Raw genomic sequence first — 26,507 nt, 5'->3', positions numbered from 1 at the left:
AATTTAGGGAATAGTTCATCTAAAAATTAAAACATAGGGTGCTTTCACATTTGGTTCCATTGCTTAGACCGAACCAGAGTTCTTTTCCTCACCCAACCCCCGCTGGTCTCTGTTCACATCATATTTTTGGGGTCTGAACCATGGTCATCAATTTGATTACATGCGGCAGCTGTTTACCGCTGTACGTAGGTAACAACTCAAGAAGACGTCACTGTGTTTAGTGAAGTATTAAAGTTTGTCACTTTGGATTTACCACGAAAACTTGCCATGCACAGAACAACACTTGTCTCCCGCAGATGCATTGAATGAGTAATAATGTGATGAATGTTAGCATTTTTCTGCCGCGAGCCTGCAGATGCATTGCAAGAGATGTGAAGAATGTGAGCTGCTCTCTGAAGGCGGTGTATTTGAACATAAGCAGGCAGGAGAAATGCATTATACCATAATAGTTGCGATCAGGAGCCTGCAAAGATGCAAATTAAGCGTCATCACAAGCGGTTCATTCCGCAATTTGGTACGACTGTGTTCATATCAGCAGCGAGCCATACTGGAGTTCACATGAACCGTACACCAGACTACCTTTTCAAGCGGACCTGGGTGCGGTTCGCGGGTGCACACCCGAGTTCGGAAAACAGAGTTCACATTATCCAAATGAACCGAACTTTGACGCCATTCGACCCCGAGTACGCTCAAAAAAGTGCTAGTGTGAAAGCACCCTTATGGGGCTTTTCAACTGCACAGTACAACTCGACTCGACTCTTTTCCACTGTGGATAGTACCTGGTATCTGTTACTTTTTTTAGTACCACCTCGTCGAGGTGCGAGAGCCGAGCCAATACTAAATGTGACGTCAAAATCTTGCAGATCGCTGATTGGTCAGAGAGAATCATCACTAACAGCGTCACTGGAATTCCGACACGCGACATCAACCCGCTAGTTTTAAAGATAGCTACAGCGATAGCAGCATCATTTGTTCACACGACTTTCGAATTTAAAAAAGAAATGGCTGTGCGCAAAACCACACCGCGGTCAATAAAATAGGTGCAGACGTTCCTCTCGTTAGGGGGAAGTGTCTTTCAGGAAGTGTCTCAGCTGTTGGCGGCACACGGCTACCACCGGACCTACCAACAGTGTAGGGAAAAGTAAAAAAACAAAAAACGTAAAAGTGACTGCAGAACCATCAAGGAAAAGTGGAAGTGGTTCGAATAAATGGACGCTATCTAGACCAGCGAGCAATGGGAGGCCAAAAGTACGGCTGACGTCCATGATGGAGGATGGTACGTTTTGTTACGTTAACTCTATACTCCGCTTGAAAGCTTCACTTTATTTAGTTGACCAGCTAATGGAAGCTTCTAAAACAACCAGGACAATTTTACTGTTACACTTGTGTAAAATCACTATGCAACAACTGCTTTATGCAGCACAATGAGCTAGTAGCTAACAGCTAGCAGTCATTTCATTGTTTTGGTCAGTTTGTGTCATGTTTAAGATGGTGTCACGGCAGAAGAGGTGCCGCAACTATGATGATTAGCCTATAATCCCACCCATATTGAGGCGGCACTAAACTGCAGTGGAAAAGTGCCATTAGTCATTAATAACTTATTTAATCATTCATTCCAAACCAGTATGCTGTTGTTGACCTGCGTGAAGATTTTTCAAAAATGTTTAGCAGGTTTCAATGAAATGAAGGTGAGAAATGACAACAGAATTTTCTTTTTTGGGTGAAACAACTTTAAAAAGTGTTTTTTTTTTTTACACTGAAGATTTAGAAGTTATACCGCCATCACCTTATTGCCCCTGCATTTCAACCCATAATATCAACCTACAGTTTTTCTAAGACCTGTGTATTTATATTTTCTTCAAAACAATCTGCATCTCATCCGCATTAAAGCGTAGGTTGGCGGAAAATACAGACAGAGCGGAAGAAATAAACCCATGGATCAAGACTCTAAACTATGGGATTTGGTAACAGAGTCTCTCTCTAGAGGGGCGTAATTGGGTTACGGAGCACAACCACACCATTGTTTTTACAGCGGATGAATTGTACCAGCGACATGCCTTTCTCACAACAAAAGTTTTTTTTTTAAAGGGGAATGCATCTCTTTTGTTTGGCCTTTACTGCTGGTATGCCTTTTCCTTTATGAAGACCCTACAGACAGAAAATGTGTGTTTTCGTGGTGTCTGCTGTCACCCACTAAACTAGACAAGAACCCCAAACTGGTGTAATGTGGTTATGATGGCTATGATACAAATACACTTTCAGTTTTAAAATGCAATATGCTAGTATCAACCATTTTAATCACACAGTGTACATGGAAAGGACAGGAACGACGCTGTGCGTAGACTATTCATTTTTTGTTTCTCGACCAAAACCAAACAGTCACTTAAAGGAATGGGACATTTTCTTCCTGAGCATTTCTGTCTTATTTTCTCATTTGATATGTGGACAACTAGAGAAAAGATTCTGTATACATGATTCTGGTTTTCATGCATGCTCATAGCTGCACTTGATCGCTCGTTTGTGGTTTCCAACCGGTGCTGTAGAAGGTTGCCTGTTTCTAGGCCGTGTCCGTTTCTCTGCTTGCACATATGGCTCCTATTCCACATGTATTTATCAAAGCTATACGTCAGGCAATCTGGAGCTGGGTGGAGAGCACCGTGGAGAGAGAAAGAAAGAAAGTGGGGAATGTAGAGGAACATATATTTAAAAAATGGTTGAAAAGAAAACAACAAGACTTACATTTTCTAAAGAAGTTGTGAGTGGCTCATATGCGTGGAAAACTTGCTGTCTCAGTGTGGGTGGTTGCTAGGGCATTAATATGTGGATGCTAGAGTGTTCTAGGGAGTTGCTAGGGTGTTTCTAAAGTGTTCCAAGTGGTTTATATAGCAGTACTATGTGGTTGCTAAGGATTTTTTTTAACTTGTTGTTAGTGTGTTGGTAAGCAGTTGCTAGGATGTTCTGGGCTGCGTTTCCCAAAAGCATTGTAAGACTAAGTAGATCGTAGAAACCATTATGGTCTCTATGATCAACTTAAGCTTACGATTCTTTTGGGAAATGCAGCCTGGGTTTGTTGCTAATGTACGACCAAGGTGTTCCAGAGGTTGCTAGGGCATTACTATGTAGCTGCCAAGATGTTCTAAGTAACTGTATGCGGTTGCTATGGTGCTAAGGTGTTCTGAGTTGTTTTTAGTGTTGCTATGGTAATGTAAGGAAGATGCTAAGGTGTTCTGTGTTGTTTTTAGTGTTGCTATGGTGATGTAAGGAAGATGCTAAGGTGTTCTGTGTTGTTTGTAGTGTTGCTATGGTGCTGTACGGAAGATGCTAAGGTGTTCTGAGTTGTTTTTAGTGTTGCTATGGTGATGTAAGGAAGATGCTAAGGTGTTCTGTGTTGTTTGTAGTGTTGCTATGGTGATGTAAGGAAGATGCTAAGGTGTTCTGTGTTGTTTTTAGTGTTGCTATGGTGATGTAAGGAAGATGCTAAGGTGTTCTGAGTTGTTTTTAGTGTTGCTATGGTGATGTAAGGAAGATGCTAAGGTGTTCTGAGTTGTTTTTAGTGTTGCTATGGTGATGTAAGGAAGATGCTAAGGTGTTCTGGGTGGTTGATATGGCATTACTATGTTGTTGCTATTTGCTAAGTTTCTTTTATTTTTACTAGTTAATGTGTTGCTATGCAGTTGCTAGGATGTTCTGGGTGGTTGTTGGCTGCTTACCGGCCCAAGTCAAAACAGCCCAACACAAGTCAATATTCTTGTCTAGGTGTCCTTCCTTCCATGATAAGGATTTTCTCTAACATTTTATCGTCCACCAGGCAAACATTTTAAGAATCTTTCATGTCCGAATTAAGCCAAAGTTGAATACTTCTGATACAAAGTTTGTTTAATTCCAGAAACACAGTCAAAAGAAACTCGCCAAGCTGAAATAACAGATTTTCTGAGTTCAGGTTAAACAAGGATACGCTAGCCTTGGGAATCTTGAAATGTCTGTTGTTTTGCAGCTCTAGCTTCATTTTATATGTTATCTTGGGGTTAATTCAACCGCACACTTGGCCTCAGAAGTTGAGCGAAAGGGTCCAAATGAATTCCTGGCTTCTGCTAGAGTCCCGGAGCTTCAGCCAATGCAGTTCTAACTTTAGTATGGAAATAAAAAAATGACATATGAAAGCAAACACGACTGAACATAAGGAAGGAGATATGAAACCTTTCTTGGAAGGCTCGTTTTGTCTTTGTTTGTGTAAGTCACGCCACATGCTACATGTCATTCTGCATTATGCTGCTCTACGATTTATATTTCAGTTTTGTTATGTTTTTCTTGAAACCACCCAAAATGCCTCCCCAGAGGACGGTTTAGACAAGGTGAGGCAGGGTTTTTTAGTTTAGATGTTTAGTTGTATTATTATTGATGTTGTTCAATTTCTTGGGCAATCTATTGTTATAGCTATTTAATGGTATTGTCATATTCAATCAAGGAAGGTTGCAAAGGTAATAATTTTATAACATACTGTTTTTATACCATTTAAATTCATTTTTGTTTATTGCCGCCCCATGCCATATGTCGCCCTGGGCCTAAATCCGCCACTGACCCTAAACCTTAAACCTAAACCTAGCAGAGAGTGTCATAAAATGCAAATGTGAGATGAAAAACGCAATTGCTGAAGTAACCAGGTCGACTCGCCTGATCTTCAACTCAAGTGCAACACTTGATCAGTTTTACTATTGCATAATTTGATCACATTCCAACAAGCTTGTAAATGTGGTTGGTTATGTAATGCAAACTTTAAAATGCATCACCTTACACCTTACTGGCCATCGAGAGAGAGAATCGGGACTTTTAACCCAAGGGCCGGCCTCGAAACAGAGCCGAATGGACCGCGGTACGCTGAAATGGGCCGCCGTGATTTGCAGAAGGGGCCACAAAATGGTGCCGCTATATGCCGAAGGGGGCAGCAATATGCAGAAAAGGACAGCAACTTTTGGGCCAGTCTCTATTTAAAATCCCGGGCCGATTTCTCTTCCCAGTCTTCCAGTATATGTTTATGAACTGTTTCACTCGTGACTTGTGTGAAAGTGAATAAAAGTAATTCTTGTTGTAGCGCCTCTAGTGTTTATTTCTCCAGGAAACTGCTGAGATATGTACAATGAGCCAGGTAAAAATCTTTTTTTTCAAAAATGTAGGTATAGTATGACGTCGTGTTTTCAGCTTGTGTTTTTTGACCAAAGCTAGCATCTTAGCCAATCAAACGCACTCTGGTAAAACATTCCAGGTGAGCTTATTCAGACTTAGACTTAAAGGCCAGTGGTGGCTCAGCAGTTAAGGCTCTGGGTTACTGACGGAAAGGTCGGGGGTTCAAGCCCCAGCACTGCCAAGATACCACTGTTGGGCCCTTGAGCAAGGCCCTAGACCCTATCTGCTCCAGGGGTGCTGTTTCATGGCTGACCCTGTGCTCTGACCCCAGCTTAGTTGGGATATGTGAAAACAACTGCATTTCATTGGCTCTGTACCTGTACTCTGCACAATGACAATAAAGTTGAATCTTAATAAATCTTAAATGAAACAAAGTAACCAATAAGTGCAGCCTACAAGGGAACATGGATTTTTGTCTTCACTTTCTGTAAAAACTCACAACCAATGATTAAATGTCTGGAAGAGCCACACAATTTCATAGTGGTGCAGGGCGGCAACTTTCACTGTAGTTATTTTACCCTACACAGGGCCTGTCAGCTTGTGGCCTGCAAACCACCGCGAGCAGAAGCTCCAGAAATCCTGTCCACGAACACACACACCCTCCCGCACTTTGTTTGCTCACAGCTGCCGGGCCTCCTCAGGGTTCATGCGAGGTAAAGATATGCTATATTATGCAACTGTGTATAGATTTTCCACCGTTGGATGTTCGCCAACTTCCTGCTCACTCACAGAGAGGCGATGAGAGCAGCCGCGCTTTGTTACGCCAGAAACGATTCCTAGCAGGACTGGTTGACTAAACAGCACTGAACGCCATGCGGCCACGAGTTACACTCCACACACGCTTGTTCACGATCTTCTGTGGCGTTTCACCGCTGCTTTCTGTTTTCATGAAGTTCTGAAGAAGTCATTGGAAGCAGTGTTGGGGGGTAACTAACTGAATGTAGCTACGCTACTAACTTAACTACATTTTACAGTAGCTTGATGCAGAAATAAACTCAGCTTAAATAAAATGCAAGTAAAACAAGTATGATAACATATTAGGTGTTTTCAAAATAATGTGGCTTTTCCACACTGAAAAAAATGTAATAATAATAATCATTTTCAATACAACAAAATCTAGTTTGGCTTACGCTAAGGCACAAGATACGTATATACCTTTATATTTTAGATATCTTACACAATTTTGCTTCATGAAAATGTACTTTGTATGGATCATTTTAGTTGAGAATGGGGGGCTGGGGGGCACACCCTCCACAGTTGTAGCACATTTTAGTACAATATGAGGACTTTTCAGACGGTCCCTTACCCACCGTAGACACGTTCCAACAAATATCAAGGTAAAATTAATGATCTTGAACGATTTTGCGGTGAAGAAATTGGACCAGCTTAAATACAGGACAAATCGTGTCACGTATTGATTTGATACAGGACGCATAATTTCATCTTTAAATACGGGACGGTCCTCAGTTATATTCATAGATCAAGATTCATTCAAATGTATTCAAAATACTGCTTTAATTATTTTTTTTATTTATTTAGGGCTGAGAAATGTCTGTGATTAATAGTTGATTGTTTAAAGCGATAAAAACACAATTTACGCAATTAATGCCGTAGCCGTTTTTTTTTTCACGTCCTGAAACTTCATTAATATTTTTCCCTATTTCCTGTGGTTAAATTGGCATATATAAAATTCCAGGTGGTAAATGCTCGACTCGACTGCACATCCTAGCATAGAAACTGATTGTGTGGGGCAGTGCATGATTAATTACTACATGCAACGGAAGATTTTGATCACGATTAATCGCGATTAATCACAGGCAACTCTTCGATTAATTCGTTTTTAAAATGTAATCAATTCACAGCTATAAATTTAAACGTTATTGCCCCCTAAAATAACTTTAATGGTGCTAGCTAGCCTATACTTTAAAGCTGAAGGGAGTCATTTTTGCAACACTAGCGTCACCAAAACGTAATTGCAAAATGAATCACCATTTTCAGCTAAAAATCCTTTAAGACTGATATGATATGTTTGAGTACTAAAACACAGATATTTAACAATAAATTACAACAGGAACATTTTATCGCTCAGCTGCTCTTTTGTATTTTAGAAACTTAACAGATTCATACCATGTGACCCACATTTGGTGTCAACCATTGAAAATGGGTAAAATATCAAACTTTCCGGATGGAGCCACATTGAGAGCCCCATATCTCTGGGATGTAATCATATATGGCCTTGAAATTGAAGATGTGAAAGGGAAAGTTTGTTCAGAACCATAATCTAAAAGGATATTAAGATATATTTAATACGTCTGGCGTTATGGACACAACAACTTTGGAAAAACAACCAAAAAAGTGCTTTTTTCACATTTTTGGACTCACACCATTGGCATATAATGCAACAAGGGGTGCTGAAGTCACCTGTATTAAGTTGTAATACACATATATCAGTGTAAAAATAAAATAATGACACTTTTTTAAGGTTACTTCTTATGACCTGTAGTTGTTTTCTAAAATCATAGGCAAAAAGTTTCATCTTGACCCTACAAAACAATGGATTACTCAGTAAATATTGATCCATGGCATTTAATATTTTGGCTTTAACCATCATTTATGTATTTCTTCAGCAGTAATTAAAAAAAAAGCAAGGCTGGTATTAACACCAGCATACCAGGAACCCATGGTGCCCAGCAATACAGATCTTTTCAACCAGGTTAGGCAAAAGTCTCCATTTGCTCTCCATTTAATCTCATTGGAGAAACAATTCAGATACTAAAGACATCTTTTGTAATTATTCTATCCTACAGGCATAAAAAACAAAAACTGGAACTTTTTCGTCTCATGTATAGATGGAGTTGCCCATAAGCGCTAATGCACATGTGCAACTGTGGGCATGGCCAGGTGCTAATGCGATGCCGAGGAACTGGCACACGTGTCAGCACTACAGCATGCCGTCAGTTTCCTCGCATGCGCTCTGTTGGTGCCGGCCGTGATATCTGCAGTCGCCACCAGATTGACACGCATGAGCAAAGAATGCACACCTGCGTTTCATGTGCTTAAGTGTGTGCAGGTGCGAGAGTGTGTACACGTGTGTGTGTGTGTGTGTGTGTGTGTGTGCGCGTCCAAATGCATTATGCATGAATGTTTTAAACAAGTGTTTTAATTGACAAAGGGATGGAAAAAAGGAGGAGAAAGCAGGAAATTAAGAGAAAGAATAGAAGTATACATTTATTCATTTGGTAGATGCTTCTATCTAAGTTCCTTGGGAATTGAACCAATGGCCTTCGTGTGGCTAGTGCATGCTCCGAAATCAGCTGAGCTACAGTGACTGAAATTAAATTTTATGATGTTGTTGGGTGGTAGGACGGTATTTAAAATGCAATGCTTGAAATGTGTTAACAGATAGAGATCATATACAACCTTAGAGCTCATGGTAGGTCTTTCAATGTTATCGCTAAAAATCAATTCCCATATGGAAAAGGTTTTCTTTACATCCAGAACCAGACTGTTGCGTTCTATTGTGGGGCTTTTCCACTGCACGGTACAACTCGACTTTGCTTGCTTTTTTGGGGTTTTCCACTGAGGATAGTACCTGGTACCTGATACTTCTTTTTAGTACCACCTCGGTAGAGGTAGTACTACATGAGACGTCAAAATCCTGCAGATTGCTGATTGGTCAGGGAGAATCGTCACTACCAGCGTCACTGGATTTCCGACACGCGACATCAACCCGCTAGTTTTAAAGTTAGCAACAGCGATAACAGTATAATTTATTCACACGACTTTTCAATTGTAAAAAGAAATGGCTGTGCGCAAAACCACACCGTGATGCAGACGGTCCACTCGTTAGCGATGAACGAAATGAAAAAGTCTCTCAGGAAGTGTCTCAGCTTTTGGCGGCACACGGCTACCACCGGACCTCCCAACAGTGTAGGGAAAAGTAAAAAAAACTTTGTGACTACAAAACCATCAAGGAAAAGGGGACGTGGTTCGACCAAATTGACGCTATCTAAACCGGCGAGCAATGGGACGGAGAGCGCCCTGGACTGGTGTTGATCCATGATGGAGGATGGGACGTTTTGTTACGTTAACTCTACGCTTGAAAGCTTCACTTTATTTAGTCGACCAGCTACTGGAGGCTTCTAAAACAACCAGGACAATTTAACTGTTACACGTGTGTAAAATCACTATGCAACAACTGCTTTATGTAGCACAATGAGCTAGTAGCTAACCGCTAGCGCTCGTGTTATTGTTTTGGTCAGTTTGTGTCATGTTTAAGATGATGTCCTGACAGTAGAGGCGGCGCAATTTATAATCCCACCCACATTGAGGCGGCACAAAACTGCAGTGGAAATGCAAGCTCAGAAAAGTAAAGCGAGTTGAGTTGAGGCGAGTCAAACCGTAACGTGCAGTGGAAAAGTGCCATTAGATACAAGTGGGATACAAGCACAGACAGAAATCTCCAAAAATGGTTGGTTAAACTTACGATCAAATAACGCATTTCAAATCGGCAGTAAGATCTGACAACAATCATATAGTCAGTTTTGCTTCCTAACCTTTAGATCACGTAAAAACTTTACTTACCAAGCTGGTCCAGCTAATGTGCAATGTATGTCCTTGATGAAAACCAACAGATGGTGTCTTTATAAAAAGGTGATTGGCTCTTTTAACTGTAAGATGGGACTTCCTTTCCTAAAGCCGCCATATTTAGCATTATGTATGCCTTCGATTTATAAGTATACCCATCCTATACCGTTTCTGATTTTATCCGTTGGGAATTGATATACAAATCTCTAAATAACAGGTGATTAGACCAGGTTTACCATTAGGAGGGTAAAATGACCCGTACCATGATATAAGATTTTGGTTATACTGTCCACCCCTGTTGATGGGTGTGCACTGCAGTGGATGGTTTATATTTGGATCAGATAAGGGTCACACTTTTATAGTGTCCCTCAAAAGGGTCGTACGGCTATGACCTCTGACTCATACCAAGTATAGCGGTCTCAAGCGTCTAGCCTGTTCTGGTCATCTGTCATAGCGTGGCACTTACACAAAAACAAAGAGCAACTGATCTTCACAGACAGAGATGGATCCAATGGAGCGCAAAGCCAGAGCGGGAAAATTTGCCTAGCAACACCGCGCACCCAACCCATGCCAACACTGGCATAACTATCCACCGCAACCATGCCCACACATAAATCTAGCAAACACTTGCAGTCCTACATAATACTGTCCTACAAAGAAAAAGAGATAATTTATGAATGCATCCTTTGACGATTGACAATTTCATACATCTACGATATACGACTGTGTGCATCGCACATCTGATTTCCTACATTGTCGTCCATTTGCCCATTTTTATGCCAACCCTGTGCTAACAGCTGCTACGGTTTCACTCTGTTTTAAAGGGATAGTTCACGCAAAGATTTTAGGAATATTCCAGGTTCAATACAAGTTAAACTCAATCGACAGCATTTGTGCCATAATGGTGATTACCACAAAAATGAATTGATTGTCTCTTGAGGTTACAGTACAACTCTTACAATGGAAGTCAATGGGGCCAATCCGTATATGGTAAAATACTATTTTTTAAGTACAGCCACGAGACGCAAACAATGCATGTTAACATAAAGGTAATATCCAATTTTACAACTTCGTTGCCATGATGATGTGAGCTCAAGTTATACATGAGTTTTAACAGAAGAATTAATGCAATTAACGGTAATAAACATAATTTTTTTATACTATCATTGAGGATGTTTTTATCAGCTCAAATCATACTCCAACCGACTGTGTTTCACAGCTTATGTATATGCGAGCTAAATTATGTAATTTGCTTTCGCGTTCAAATGTGTTACGTTACCATGGCAACAGCGCAACATATCAGCAAGCACAGAGGTGCAGCGGTGCTACGTGCACTGGCAAATTTGTGCCAAGGCCTAATCCATGCCAGTAGTGACATGAGCGAAGGGGAAGGGTGGAGGAAACACATACACACACACACACACACACACACACACACACACACACACACACACACACACACACACACACACACACACACACACACACACACACTGGATATCCTCCTATTCTTTTGGCTGGAGACTCCCATGGCAAAGGCAGTCAGAATCCATTCTCCATGGATACTGGGACAGCTGTGCAGATAGCGAATGTGAGCCGATTGGTTTGGGCCTTTCTGCATGAAGCTTAAGATAAAAACTACAAGGTACTTTATTCTCTGCCGTATTCGTCCATGCCAAAATGCATCTTGATTCAGGCTAGCTTTGTCTTTCCCACCACCTAATACACTGGACAGCAGAATAAAGTCTCTTTGTGGCATTTATTACTGCTATAGTGGACTGAACATATCCTCCTGTATTTGACCTCCTATAAACCTTGAGATATTCGTTTGAAAGGCCACGAGTAGTTCTTTAGTGTACATTTTTATTTTTTATTTTTGCGTCACCAGCGTCACTAATCAAAACTAAATGAAAATAAAAACTGTTTTCAAACAGCTAACCTACAAATTGCTTGCTTATATTTGTTTTGGCATATTAAGCTTAGATTGGAGAAAGTAGGGTCGTACCTGATAAGCAGTAACTCTCAAGGGGTCATGTCATGAAAAATCATCAATGACAAGATACTGTATTTAACGACCACAGCCTGATCTCATGAACATTATTTGACATTGGCAACATTTTTGCAAAACGGAATTACGTGCTTCATTACACGTTTCGCTGCAGTTCCCAGTGAAAGCCCAGTGGGGGCGCCAAAAGCGAGTGAATGCTGTCGTAATAAGACAAGGTTTTTAAGGTGTATATTGGATGGAGGTTTAAATGAGTAAAATGTACCTCCCCAACCAAAAGCTTTAAACTTAACTTAACCAATACTATCCTAAAAGCAAATGAGAGGTGAACAAAACAGACATCCTTACCCTAAACCAACACCTAAACCTAACAGATTGTGTGGAAAAAAAATGCGATATGAAAAGCACATTTTCTGAAACAAACACGTAATTTCATGATGCTTCTATGACGCTTTTGTCCCACATGTCAGGTTGCATGTTTGGCTGGGCTCGAACTGCGGTCTTCCGAGTCTTTATTAGGTGAGCTACTGCAGATGGGTCTTTAATACATGTGTTAAAATTGTATACCGATACTCCAATACCATAACATAGCAGGAGTAACAGAGCAAAAAATAAGTGTTTATAAAGTCATAATCAGCCATTGTACTCTTGATTTGTGTGAAGTGAATAAAACGCACAGTTGTTGTTGCGCCTCTAGTGTTAATTTCAACTGCAGCGAAAAGTAGAAAGCAGCACGTAAAAGTCAGTTTTCCAAAATGTAGTAATAGTAAGTCTGGGCGATAAAACGATATCGATATTTCTAGAAAAAAAATATTGATGATAAACTTTTTTGTAATTTTCTATATTTAGCCTACGTTATACATCTAGACGATCAGATCAGGTACGTGTCGCTAAAGACGCAAGCGGCTAAATGAATCACAGTCATGATATCAGCTGGTTAGGAAGTGTAACAGCCCTGTTGTCATGGAAACCAGTAATGAGGCCAGATGAGGCTCGGTAGCTGCTAGCTAGCAGCTAGCTATCTGGCTAAAATGACATAGTTGAACAAGAAAAAACATTTTGTGAAATTTATTTTGGCCATATCGCCCAGCCCCAAGTTATATAACGTTCATTCTATGAGACTAGGTTGGATGACCAATGACATCAAACCAGTAGCTAAGATGAATTATCAGGACAAAAGGCATCCCGACTGGAACCCCGTCAGGACGCGGCTTGTAAAATCGGGACTGTCCCGTCTGGTCACCCTCGCTACACATCCAAAACCATTCAACAACGGTTTATTTTGATTATATTTTCATTTAGTTTGAAGTGGGATATAAATTTAGAAATGTTTTTGGTTTAATTTGTTTGTCTTTCAATACATGAATTAGCAACCAGCAACCTTCTGATTACCAGTAATGTGCTTTAGCCCACTAAGCCACCAACACTTATTTTCCTTCCATTTACACTACCAACTACTTATGAATCTGCTGTCTGTTTGTTTATATCATTGGTGCTGGACAGGGAATGGACTTTGTAATAGGATGGAGACGGTGCCGGAGAAGAACCTCTGAAGAACAAGATTACCGCCTTGCGCACACGATTTCGCCAAACACACTTGTGCCTAGACTCAGCGCTTGCTGGCACAAAAATTCCAAAACTTAATGACCAAAGACTTTGCACTTTGACTTATGATTATACACACCCGGTCCCTTATCAGGCTAATTAAGCCTCCGAGAGGAATTAAGGCCGACTGTGGAAGGTGGTGCGACGAGAGAGAGAACGTTTATGTTCAGCTGACTGTCATGTGTGTGTTTTTGTGTCTTTTGTTAAAGTTTCTCATTAAACTATTATTTATGTCAAGCTGGTTCTTGCCTCCTCCTTTCCCTTATGTTCCCTTTACATTGGTGCCGCAACCAGGGAAGGAGGAGGGATCCCCATTGTGGAGTCCTCGACACTGCCGTCCACTCAGGGGATCGCCGCTGCCGTCCACCGGGGGACTGAGTAGCCCGAATGCCCAGACGCGGGGAACGGCCACCGTCCACGAGGTGAGTGGAGACTGGAATAAACGACCGCCTGGAGCGATGGAGCCACTGCCAGGGGCAGAGGAGTTCCCTGCCGTCCCCCAGAAATGCGGAGGGGTCGAGAGGACCGCCGTCTGCGAGGGGAGGAGGGAAGCGACTCCCCGACTGCCTGGAGAGGTAGGGCCGCTGACAGGGGCGGAGGAGTGTCCCCACGAGTCTCCGGGAACGCGGAGGAGCGTTCTCTCTGCCGGGGGTCGTAGGTCTGACTCCGGTCTGCCCGGGGAGGAGCGGCTGCCATCTGCCTGAGAGAGTGGAGGAGTGATGGAAGACCACGTGACGGTGCATCAGAGAACCGGTGAGTTTTTTGTTTTTTTTCATCTCTCTCTCCTCTCTCTCTCTCACTGCCGCTCTGTGTTGGCCTTTTCCCTCTCTTTTAAATTTTGCAGTGTTTTTTGAGGGGGTACTACACTGTTACAGGAAGTACCCCCCTATTTTAATTATTTCTGTTTCTCTCCCCTTGTCCCCTCCCTCATCCAGGTAGACGGAGATGACCTGCCGGCAGACTGGGCGGAAGGCACGCCCCTCTCCAGGGAAAGGGGGGGGGGTGTACGGCATGCCGGGAGCTCCCCAGCCTTTGAGAACGAGGGAGGAATGTGTCAGGGCGGAGGGCAGGGCCGGGTCTTGATTATACACACCCTTATTTGGCCAATTAACCCTCCGAGAGGGATAAAGGCCGACTGCGGAAGGTGGGGCGATGTGAGAAAGATCGTTTACGGTCAGCTGACCATCATGTGTGTTTGTGTCTTTTGTTTAGTTTTTCATTAAACTATAATTTATATTGTCAAGCCGGTTCTTGCCTCCTCCTTTCCCGTCAAAATCCCTATACAGCGTTGTATAGGTTTTAACAATGAAAGTGAGTACATGATGACAAAATGTAAATTTTTGGATGCAGCAAAAAACAAAACTGATAAAAGTCTGTTTGACTCTAAAGGTCAAAGATACGGTGGAATATGGTCACAAAAAACTGACTGTTTTTGGTGCAAAACACCTCATTTAACATAATAAATGAACCTCAGGTAAAATAAAATGATAACTTAATGATCCATTTAACCTAGTCTCTAAACACTGCTAAGGAATGCCTTTGTTTGTGGCCTTTTACTATTGTAGACCTTACAGAGGGTGAACGAGGGCTTTGACAGTCGGTTAAGGAACACGGCTGTCGCCCCGTGAGAATGAATTAGTAAAAGGAACAGAGTGTCTCTGTGCCCATATGGCATTGTAACCATCCCGCACTCCCGTTTCTGTGCCATGAAACCAGCACGGCTCAACGCCACTGGACACCGTTTGGGCAAACGTGAGACTCTGGTTTCACCAGCAGACTGATTATCGCATATGCACACAATACCAACACGGTCCTTTGATGTGAAACGTAAGATCGACTAGATTTCCTCTTCAAAATTTCCAGCCAAATTCTGCCTGAGCATTTAAAAAATATTTGATCATTAAACCGCAACATTTGACATCAATCACTGAACAATGCAGGCATAACTATAAAAACATTTGCAAGTATTGGGTATTTGACATTTTAAGCAATTTCAGCAGTGTCTTGCGGTGTGACAGGCTATACTTCATCCTTTAAAATGATTTGTAACTTTTTTCTCCTTCTATAATTACAGTGCAATGCGGGACAATTGTGAATTTTAAGGGACAGGTGGCAACCCTAACCCCATTCAGCCTATTCTCCCCCCTCGATGTCCATTTGAGGAGCACATCTAAACACGTTAAACGGGAGACGCTGGAGACCGTAAGCAAGAGCACAAGCCGTCCTTATAGAGCGCATGTTATTAGAACAACAGTTTGATTAATAGATAATAGGTAACAATAAAGAACAGTTTAACAATAGATCATAGTTAATAGAAAACCGTTTAATTTACGCAGCTCCATGACACTTTCAAACATGTAGAATATAATTGACAACTAACCAGTTATAGACAACTAGCTCCTGCAAAACTGCCTAATACTGTGGCAACACCACTTGAGCAACACTCACGGCATGCATGTGAGTGTTTATTTGTGTGTTTTGAGTGTGAACATGTGTATGTGAAAGAACAACTTGAAAAAGAACTACAAGTGAGCGAACGAAAAAAGGAATATTTGAGCTTGACGTGTGAGTGAATCAAAAAGTGAATTAAGGTGAAAGTATTCAATTCTGAAAACTCAAACTATTGTTTATTCAGACTGCGGTTCCATTCGATTTTAATCCCTTGAGCAGATGTTCCAACTCATTTTCCGGGCCTGGGGAGCGAAGCTATACGAGAGCTTCACTTCAATCCACAGTGACTAAGTCATTTTTGAGAGAAAGTTAAGCCTTTTGTGGCCGGATGGCTTCAACCATCACAGCCGTGAGGTTTATTTGGTCAATCTGCACAGATCCTCTTCGCTAAGAACAGTTATTAAAGTTTAAACCTGAAGCGAGATGCAAAACTTTTCTCCTCTGCTCAGTAAAATTTGGATTCAACTGCTATAAGGTGTGAAAGTCTTAAAACTGATTGCAAATTAAAACCTCAGATTGCCCAGAGGTTGTATTGAACTAACTGAAGTCTTAGCATCTTGAGTTAATTAAAGGGACAGTTCACCCAAAAATAAAAATTCTCTCTTAATTTATTCACACTCATGCCATCCCAGATGTGTATGTCTTCCATTCTTCAGCAGAACCGAAATGAAGATTTGTGTAAGCACATTTCAGCTTTTTTTGTACAATGCAAGTGAATGGGTGCCATCGAACAGCCAGCAGCCTCATGGCACCCATTCACTTTCATTATACAAGAAAGCTGAAATGTGCTTCCAAAAATCTTAATATCTGTTCTGTTGAAGAAGGAAAGACATACACATCTGGGATGGCTTAAAGGTGAGTAAATCATTAGAGAATTTTCCTTTTTAGCCCCTAGCTGTCAGCAGAATTTTGCCCAAAACTGTGACACGAATTGGGGTCCCTTGTCATAAATCACATCGACTGGGAGGGCATGAATGTGGAAGATATGATTCATGATTTCAACTGCTGTCTCCCTCGCTGAAGGTTATCTGGGGAGGGGAATGAAATGAGCTGCCTTTGCGAACCACTCCACCATGGTCATGACGACCATGTTGCCATGGGACGGGGGAAGACTGGTGACAAAATCCATGGCAATGTGTAACCAGGGCCTCGAAGGGACTGACAGCGGTTGGAGGAGCCCAGTCGGAGGTTGACAGGAAGTCTTGTTAGACACACAAATAGGGCAAACAGACACGAACCAGCAAACGTCCTGCGCTAGCGAAGGCCACCAGAATCGCTTTCTAATGAGAGCCTGGGTACGAGCAGCCCCTGAATTGCAGGCGATGTTGGACGAGAGGCCCCACCGGAGGACATGTGTCCGGACTGATTGTGGAGCAAATAACAGGCCAGTTGGACACTTGGTGGGCAAGGTGGCATTGCGTGGAGCAGACTTTAACCTCCACGTCCCAGGACGCCATGCCCATCACCCTAGAGGTAGGTAGGATGGTGTCGGGAGGGGCGGTGGAACTCTCGATTTCAAAACATAGGGCTTGACGTTTTTAGAGGCCGGAAAGTGCGTAAAAATTCATAAATTGGTGACAGACGAGCCTGTCTGGAATTTAGATGCCTTGCTTCACGAATGTTTTCCAAATTATTATGGTCAGTCCAGATGACAAAAAGTACCTCTAACTAGTGGCGCCACTCCCACAAGGCCAATCTGACAGCCAACAATTCTCTATTACCGACGTCCGATTCTGTTTGGCATGGATGCACCTTTCCTTCTGAGGAAGAGCGCTGCAACAGAACAGCCCTGACACTGACCTCTGACACATCCACCTCCACCACGAACTGATGTGAACCTTCCTTTTAATTAAAATATTTAAAGAAAATGTGGCTTCAGCCCTGCTGGGACCAGCAAAATCAGTACGGATGGAGGCAAGATCCGTCAGAGGCGCGGCGAGCTGGCTACAGTTTCGAATGAATCGGCGCTAAAAATTGGCAAACCCCAGAAACCTTTGCAAGGATTTGCGGGAATCTGGGGTTGGCCAATCAGAAACTGCTCTGACCTTAACCAGATAAATGCGCACTCCCTCGGATGAGACGATGAACCCCAGGAACGGAACCGATTGCTGTTGGCTGCATCGAAGCGCAAGATGCTGGTCCACTCTAATGGCCAGATCCACCAGGTCTTCAAAACGGGGAGGCAAGTCCAAGGCATATCTTGGATTGTATCGGATAACCCCTGCAGGAACTGATCCCACTGCGCTCGATCATTCCACTCACAGGATGCAGCGAGTGTGTGGAACTCGATGGCATAGCCCACGACTGGAACAAACCGGCCAGATCCCTCTGTGCTTCATGGCCTTGGGCCGAACGATCGAAAATTAGACAGCGCTGTGCCGAGAATTCCTTGAACAATGAGCAGCAGGGGCGGCCATTGTCCCACATAGTGTTTACCCACACGCCAGCCCTCCCAGAGAGGAGTGTTATGACAAAAGCCACCTTAGCTGTCTCCGAGGGGAATGCGGAAGGCTGTAGTGAGAAAAACAGTGAGCACTGAGAGAGAAATGTGCGGCATGACCCCGCCTCATCTGAAAATGGAGCAGGAGGGTTGAGACGGGGTTCTGAACATCCGATGCTGGGGGGAACCGCTGGGGCCAGTTTCGGGAGGCTGGCGAAGATGTTGGACCAGTGACGTGAGCTCTGCAAGCTGAGACACCATTATCTCAATGGCGTGGTTGGAGGTGGAGAATTGGTCCTGCTGGCGACCCAAGAAAACTCCCTGCTGAGCAAGCACAGATCAAAGGTCAGCGTCCTCCACTGGATCCACTCATCCACTGATGTCTGACAGAAGAATGAGGCCAGAGATCCAAGTGTGGAGGCAAAGGAACAGATTTTATTGATAATTAAACACAGCAGAGCTAGCGAAGTGTGAGGGGAACCTGACACCAACCGCAGCGTGGTGATGGAGAGTGTGTTCGTAGGCTTGTTAGTGTAGAGCGCAGATCCATGAGGAATCCACTGGAGGATAGTGTGTTCATAGGTATGTGTGCATTGTGGTAGTGTGAAGAGCAGATCCAGTGCAGAGAGATATCCGATGAAAAACACTCAGGTGAAGCGTCAAGGCGAGCGAAGTTACCAACCGGATGGTAACCATAATACAGGCACTACAGCGAAGACTGGCAACCAATATTGAAAACACGCAACAGGACTGACTAGAGAGGACTGAGAGAGAGTGGTGAGTGACTAACACGGAGCAACGATCTAGACAAGAACACAAACAGAGTGGGGTAAATATAGTTGGCATGATCAGCATTACCATGGAAACGATCAGAGCTCCCATAGCAAAGCTGATTCCACGAGACAGCGGCACCTGAAACACAAATGGAACAAACCAGCGGACTCACCGATCCTTACAATAACTGAGCAAAAGAGAAAAGTGACGAAATGTGTGGTAGACCAGGCAGCCCGACCCAGTTCATACCGTGTTGGTTACGTAAACCAACTACTTTCAAGTGGTCTGTTAACATTTGCTTTTAAATTGAAGGCACATCTGCAAACGTATCCACGAAATCCAGTGCTTATATTTCTAATGCAACTGCATACATTTGCAACTCCAAGTCATTCTTGCCACTTTAGCCTTAACTAAAATTGTATACATAACAAAATAGCTAAGCTTGGTCTGAGGTTGCATGTTCTGAAATTTAAATAACTATGTGTGTTAATAACTGTGTGTGATCTGTGTGTACACCAAGGCTTAAAAAAGCAGGTGTGACCCAAGCAGCTGTATCTGATAATCTCTTATACTTGCATACACACACACTCTCTCTCTCTCTCTCTCGCTGGCTCTCTCGCTCTCTCTCTCTCTCTTGCTCGCTCTCTCTCTCTCGCGCCTCTCTCTCTCGCGCTTGCTCTCTCTCGCTCTCTCTCTCTCTCTCTCTCTCTCTCTCGCTCTCTAATTATACAAAATACAAGTGCATAATTAGAATTTTTGATGTCGACCCTCATTTTCAGCACAAAGCAAATTCATGTCATTTAAAATGACCTTCAACGGCCTGTTACATTTCTTTGGTAAATAAGAGAATTTAACGCAGAAGGCAACATTACGATCTACAATTAAACAGTTAAAAGCCTTAACAACAACAGATCATTTTTCTTTCTTTAATGTACCATTAATGGACGCTTTTTAAGCATGCACCATTTGTTTACATCAGTAACATTACTACCCCACAACAAATACATCAGAAAGCCCACTTGGTCTAAACCGCAATACTCCAATTTATGGGTGAAAAAATCCAGACGGCATTCCAGAAAAGTTTTTTTTTTTCCCAATAACTCTTTTAAGATTTGTATTTACATTTAATACCATTCATGTTCTTCCAGACATGTTGTCATTTTAACAGGCATCAAACAAGCCAAATTGTAAATGCATTCATGAAACACAAAGCTCCGAAATTCAAGCACAAAAACTGTAGACGGACGCACAGACCGCACAATTGAAAAAAGTCCACCATATAATGCTTTCAAATTGATCAAATTATATTACTACATGTTAAGTAGATAGATAGATAGATAGATAGATAGATAGATAGATAGATAGATAGATAGATAGATAGATAGATAGGTAGGTAGGTAGGTAGGTAGGTAGGTAGGTAGGTAGATAGATAGATAGATAGATAGATAGATAGATAGATAGATAGATAGATAGATAGATAGATAGATAGATAGATAGATAGACAGATAGATAGATTAATATCTTTAATCTGGCCAATAAAAACATGAATATATCCTGTAATATAATAATATAATATATTTGCTTTTCCTGTTGCGACTGGCTCACTCTCATTGTTTTCTCTGGAGCAGGCACAGGTCTGGTTCAGTGCAACACAAACACGAAAATCTGTAGATAAATCTGCAGCAACAACCCACACTATATACCGCGAAGGCAACTTACAGTAAACATACGATTTGCACATATAATATCCGATTTACTGTACCTGTTAATAAACATACAGCTATATAAATAATATTCCGATGCATGCTATAAACAACCCCTTTGACATCCTTTCCAGACATAATACGTCCATTAAGTAACGAAATAATTCCATGTTCAAATTGCACCCTTTAATCAATTAAGCAACACAACTGTGAGCACAGTAACTATTGTATTTTTAATGGGAAACAGACCGCAGCTTGCATGCCCGAAGAAAAACACACACTCCCTGGTTCTGCAAGCATGCGGTGGGGGGCATGGATGTAAACTTGTTTTAATAGAACCACTGTAAAAATCGGGAATGAATTAAAGAATTGCACATGCATTGCAAGCCAACTGTCCGCCAAGACAGGAACATAAACATCTTCACCATCTGACAGTGAGAATGCACTAACTGCTGCGGAAAAACTTTGAGAAAGAATCGTGTGCTGAATAAAGGGCAGCTATTCTTTCCAGTGTACGCTGGGTTAGATAAATGCAAGTACTGTGAGACAAAGACATCCGTAGAAAAAGGGGAAAAGTGTGCGTTTGTGACTTTGGAAATAGACGTAATACATTACAAAGCGTTTAAACTGATTGAAATGACATTTTATTTGGATATTGCTTATAAGTAAAAACAGACTTATGTGTCATCCTCTGCCTTTCAGCTCTTGTAACACAAGAGAACTTCAAATATTTGTCTTGAAATGTTTATTTGCAACGTGCATATCATTTTGCAAGCATTTATACACAATAACTAACTACAAAAGTTTATTTAAAGTGTTACATTTTTGCAATTAGAAAAGAAGGTTTACGTTTTAAGACAAGGTAAAACTATTCTCAATATCCATGTTAATACACGGTATAATTGAAATGCAAAACAGAAAATATAATACGCTTAGTGCAAACAAAGCACAATAAAATCCTTCAGATGCGACTGAATGCAAACTTCCTTGAATAACGTATCAAATATTAAAGTTAAAGATCAAAGGATCATATTGGGGGGTTGGGATTATTTTGCATACATCTATAGATGTCCAGTATCTTAAAATACATCTAATGGCTAAATATGCGATCAAAGAGCAAAGTGACTCCGGATCGAGTGCAGCACACGGTGTGGCAAAAAGACTATTGCACAAAAAAATAATTAAATACTGCAAAAACACAATATGACGCATGCATAACTATGACGAAAATATTTAATCAACAACACAGTTTTCAATTTAAAATAAGTATAGCCAAAAAAATAAAAAAGGCACATAAAACAGCTACATTGCTGCGTTAAACTAAATTAAACTTGAGCCAAGCATGAACACAAAAATTAATAACAGCAAAGAATAAGCTATGAAAAGCATCTTATCATGACCTTTTAGGAAAAAAAATTTAATTGATGTGTTTTGGCATAAATTTGCAATTCTCGTTAGTTTGGAAACATCTTAAGAAACTATAACTTGCATAAATAATATAGATGCATCATTAGATGGTTTCAGATTCATCAAGTATACATCAGAAATATATATATATATATATATATATATATATATATATATATAAAGTTGGTATTCGAACCAGTTGCATATTAAACCAAGTTACAAATTCTAAAATGTCTCTAAACACATATGCATAATATATTTATAATAATTATAATAATAGCAAATCTTCAATATGAGATGCATAACAGCAGATGTAAATAAATAAAAGCCAAAAAAAGGTACTTAAACATAGAATTAAACTAGAGCCATGACTTAATATGCATGTAGCCCTTAATACAACTGCAAAGAATTAAAGTATTTGAGCATGGCCTTACAGAAATTAATATGTGGAAGTTTTCAAGTCAATATTTTCACAAGGTGCATAAAAATCCTGTTACAAATGATGCATGTCTTTAACCATATCTGACTATTAATTGCAAATCTCCTATATGAGATGCATAACAGCAATTAAAATGACACATATTCATGGGGTCAGATGAGAAATTAATGCAAACTAGCATTCTGATGACCTTTGACCTCTCCAAAATAATCTTTCATGCATCGGGTATTACATTTACATATTACATACATCTGTGCATGCCAAGCGATCATGCTATTAAAACTCAACAGAGACAACGTCAAACGCGGAACTTTCCAAAGCCCGTACGCATCTTACAATCTCCACAAGTCAAAGATTTGGAGAGGGGAAGTAGGCGCGGAAAATATAAGACGAAACTTTACACATACAGTCCAAATTCTATGTATCCGTGCACTGTTCCTCCTCTGTCCTGCTTTTAAATCAAATAGATTCGTATCGAAGCGCCATTTTCTGCTCAAACCACGCGCAAAGCGACGCGTAAAAGAAAGTTGGAGACGTGCCACCAAACATGGAAAAGTGCAGAAGACAGCTCTCGTACACGCGCGACAGTCGCAATGTAGAAGGGATCACCTGACAGAAAGTGAAACGAATAATAAGGCGTTGTTTACCTGTGTGAGGCAGTATGGAGAGTACATGTTTATTATTCAGATGCGTTATTGAAGAGAAGTGTTGCGCTGGGTCCTGCTCGCTCACTCCATGCTGCTGTAACTCCGCCTAAAGCGCTTCAAAGTGAAAGCTTGCACAAAGTTTTACGAAGAGAAAACTTTCTCTCTCTCTCCCTCCCTCTTGCACGCGGTCTCCCGCTCTCTGTCTATCTCTCTCTTCTCTCTGACTGAATGCACGGCTTATTTGTCTGTCCGATGTGTCTTATGAGTCACGCTTTGAGTGTAAATGCTTGCATGGTTATTATTAGAAGTTAAGATTTTTATAGTATAGTATAGTATTTTTAGTATAGTATAGTATACTGTAGTATAGTATTGTATTGTATTGTGTAGTATAGTATAGTACAGTATACTTTACATTAAAAAAAGTTAAAATATGCAGCTATTTCTACCTGAACATGAAGCACATATTTGGTTGCCTAAAACATTTTTTTTATTGTATAGTATAGTATAGTATAGTATAGTATAGTATAGTATAGTATTGTATAGAACAGTATAGTATATTATAGTATAGTATAGTATTGTGTAGTATAGTATAGAACAGTATAGTATTGTTTTATATTGTATTGTATTGTATTGTGTAGTATAGTATAGTATAGTACAGTATACTTTACATAAAAAAAGTTAAAATATGCAGCTATTTCTACCTGAACATGAAGCACATATTTGGCTGCCTGAAACATTTTTTTATAGTATAGTATAGTATAGTATAGGATAATATTGTATTGTATAGTATAGTATAGTACAGAACAGCATAGTGTAGTATTTTATAGTATTGTATTGTATAGTATAGTATAGAACTGTATAGTATAGTGTATTATATAAAAGTATTGCTTTGTATAGTATTGAACAGTATTGTATTGTATAGTATAGCATAGTATAGAACAGTTTAGTATAGTATAGTATAGTATAGTATAGTATAGTATAGTATATTATTGAATAGTACTGTATAGTATAATATTGTATCATATGGAACAGTATAGTATAGACAAGTATAGTATACTATTGTATAGTATAGACCAGTATAGAACAATATAGTATTGTATTGTATAGTATAGTATTGAATAGTACTGTATAGTATAGTATAGTATTGTATAGTATACTATTGTATTGTATAGTATAGTATTGTATAGAACCGTATAGTATAGTACAGTATAGTATAGTATAGCATAGCATAGTATAGAACAGTTTAGTATTGTATAGTATTGTATCGTATAGAACAGTATAGTATAGACCAGTATAGAACAGTATTGAATAGTACTGTATAGTATAGTATAGTATTATATTGTATAGTATAGTATTGTATAGAACAGTATAGTATAGTATACTATTGTATAGTATAGTATTGAATAGTACTGTATAGTATAGTATAGTATTGTATAGTATACTATTGTATTGTATAGTATAGTATTGTATAGAACCGTATAGTATAGTACAGTATAGTATAGTATAGCATAGCATAGTATAAAACAGTTTAGTATTGTATAGTATTGTATCGTATAGAACAGTATAGTATAGACCAGTATAGAACAGTATTGAATAGTACTGTATAGTATAGTATAGTATTATATTGTATAGTATAGTATTGTATAGAACAGTATAGTATAGTATACTATTGTATAGTATAGTCCAGTATAGAACAGTATAGTATTGTATTGTATAGTATAGTATTGAATAGTACTGTATAGTATAGTATTGTATAGTATACTAGTCTATTGTATAGTATAGTATTGTATAGAAGAGTATAGTATGGTATAGTATAGTATAGTATATTATTCAATAGTACTGTATAGTATAGTATTGTATTGTATAGAACAGTATAGTATAGACCAGTATAGAACAGTATTGAATAGTACTGTATAGTAGTGTTGTCAAAAATATCGATATTTCGATAAATATCGATACTGAAATATCTGAACGGTACCAATACTGATTTCCCTAAGTATCGATACTAGCCGAGCTGTCACTTTCACTTCTCTCCAAAGGCGCGTTGACAAACACCACACACACTCGCACTCCTCTCATTCGCTCTGGTTAAATAGCAAAAGTGAAGTGAATGTAAAGATGGCGAGTGCATGCGGCGCTCAGCGACCAGTTTTGTTTGATAAAGAACACAGCAGGAGTGCTATCTGGAAATATTTTTGATATGAAGCCAGACATCCCAAGTCTCCCGGAAGTTCCGGAGTCTCCCGCATATTGATAGCGTCTCCCTGATGCCCGCAATTTAGTTCAAATCTCCCGGAATCTATAGCGCACATGCGAGACAGAACATACTGCACGCATAACATAGATAGCGCGCACACAACATACATAGCGCGTGCACGGCAGAGAGGGAGAGAGCGAGAGACCTTATGAAAGCTAGTCAACCCCAACCCCCTTGACGTTTAAGTATCTTTTGTTGACATTGAGATTGGATTTGATTTGACTTGGAAATACAAAAGATTGCACTTTTTATTTACTTGCACTTTATTGGTTTTTGAATGTATGGCAATCTGAGAGGCTTTTGAACAAGTGCAATACCTCAGGACATTTTGTTCATGTAAAATATACCTCATTGTCATGTTCTAGACAGTTCTACCCTCTTAATATTGTGGCAGTTTTTTTCTCTGTGGTATCGAAAATGGTATCGAATATCGATATTTTTCAAGGTATCGTATCGAAGTTAGAAATTCTAGTATCGTGACAACACTACTGTATAGTATAGTATAGTATTATATTGTATAGTATAGTATTGTATAGAACAGTTTAGTATTGTATAGTATAGTATAGTATATTATTGAATAGTACTGTATAGTATAGTATTGTATCGTATAGAACAGTATAGTATAGACCAGTATAGAACAGTATTGAATAGTACTGTATAGTATAGTATAGTATTATATTGTATAGTATAGTATTGTATAGAACAGTTTAGTATTGTATAGTATAGTATAGTATAGTATAGTATAGTATAGTATATTATTGAATAGTACTGTATAGTATAGTATTGTATCGTATAGAACAGTATAGTATAGACCAGTATAGAACAGTATTGAATAGTACTGTATAGTATAGTATAGTATTATATTGTATAGTATAGTATTGTATAGAACAGTATAGTATAGTATACTATTGTATAGTATAGACCAGTATAGAACAGTATAGTATTGTATTGTATAATATAGTATTGAATAGTTTTTTTAGTATAGTATAGTATAAAGTGTAAAAGGTATAA

At 40.0% G+C, this 26,507-nt stretch overlaps 1 protein-coding gene across 12 annotated transcripts in view; it reads right to left on the bottom strand.

Moving 5' to 3' along the window:
* The window catches only part of LOC127652796 (nuclear factor 1 X-type-like), a 211,539-nt gene that overhangs the window by 155,684 nt on the left and 29,348 nt on the right, over positions 1–26,507 (bottom strand). Inside the window, exon 1 of one of the 12 annotated variants that reach the window (XM_052139182.1) lies at positions 23,240–23,451. The exons of the other annotated variants lie outside the window; for them this stretch is intronic. Coding sequence (XP_051995142.1) covers positions 23,240–23,266 — 27 coding nt within the window. The 5' untranslated portion in view covers positions 23,267–23,451. Of the gene's footprint in view, positions 1–23,239; positions 23,452–26,507 lie in introns of those variants that run through there. 12 annotated transcript variants of the gene reach the window in all.

The sequence above is a fragment of the Xyrauchen texanus genome, chromosome 12 (genome assembly GCF_025860055.1).
Source record: "Xyrauchen texanus isolate HMW12.3.18 chromosome 12, RBS_HiC_50CHRs, whole genome shotgun sequence".
NCBI lineage: Eukaryota > Metazoa > Chordata > Actinopteri > Cypriniformes > Catostomidae > Xyrauchen > Xyrauchen texanus.
This window is presented reverse-complemented; position numbering and strand designations above follow the sequence as displayed.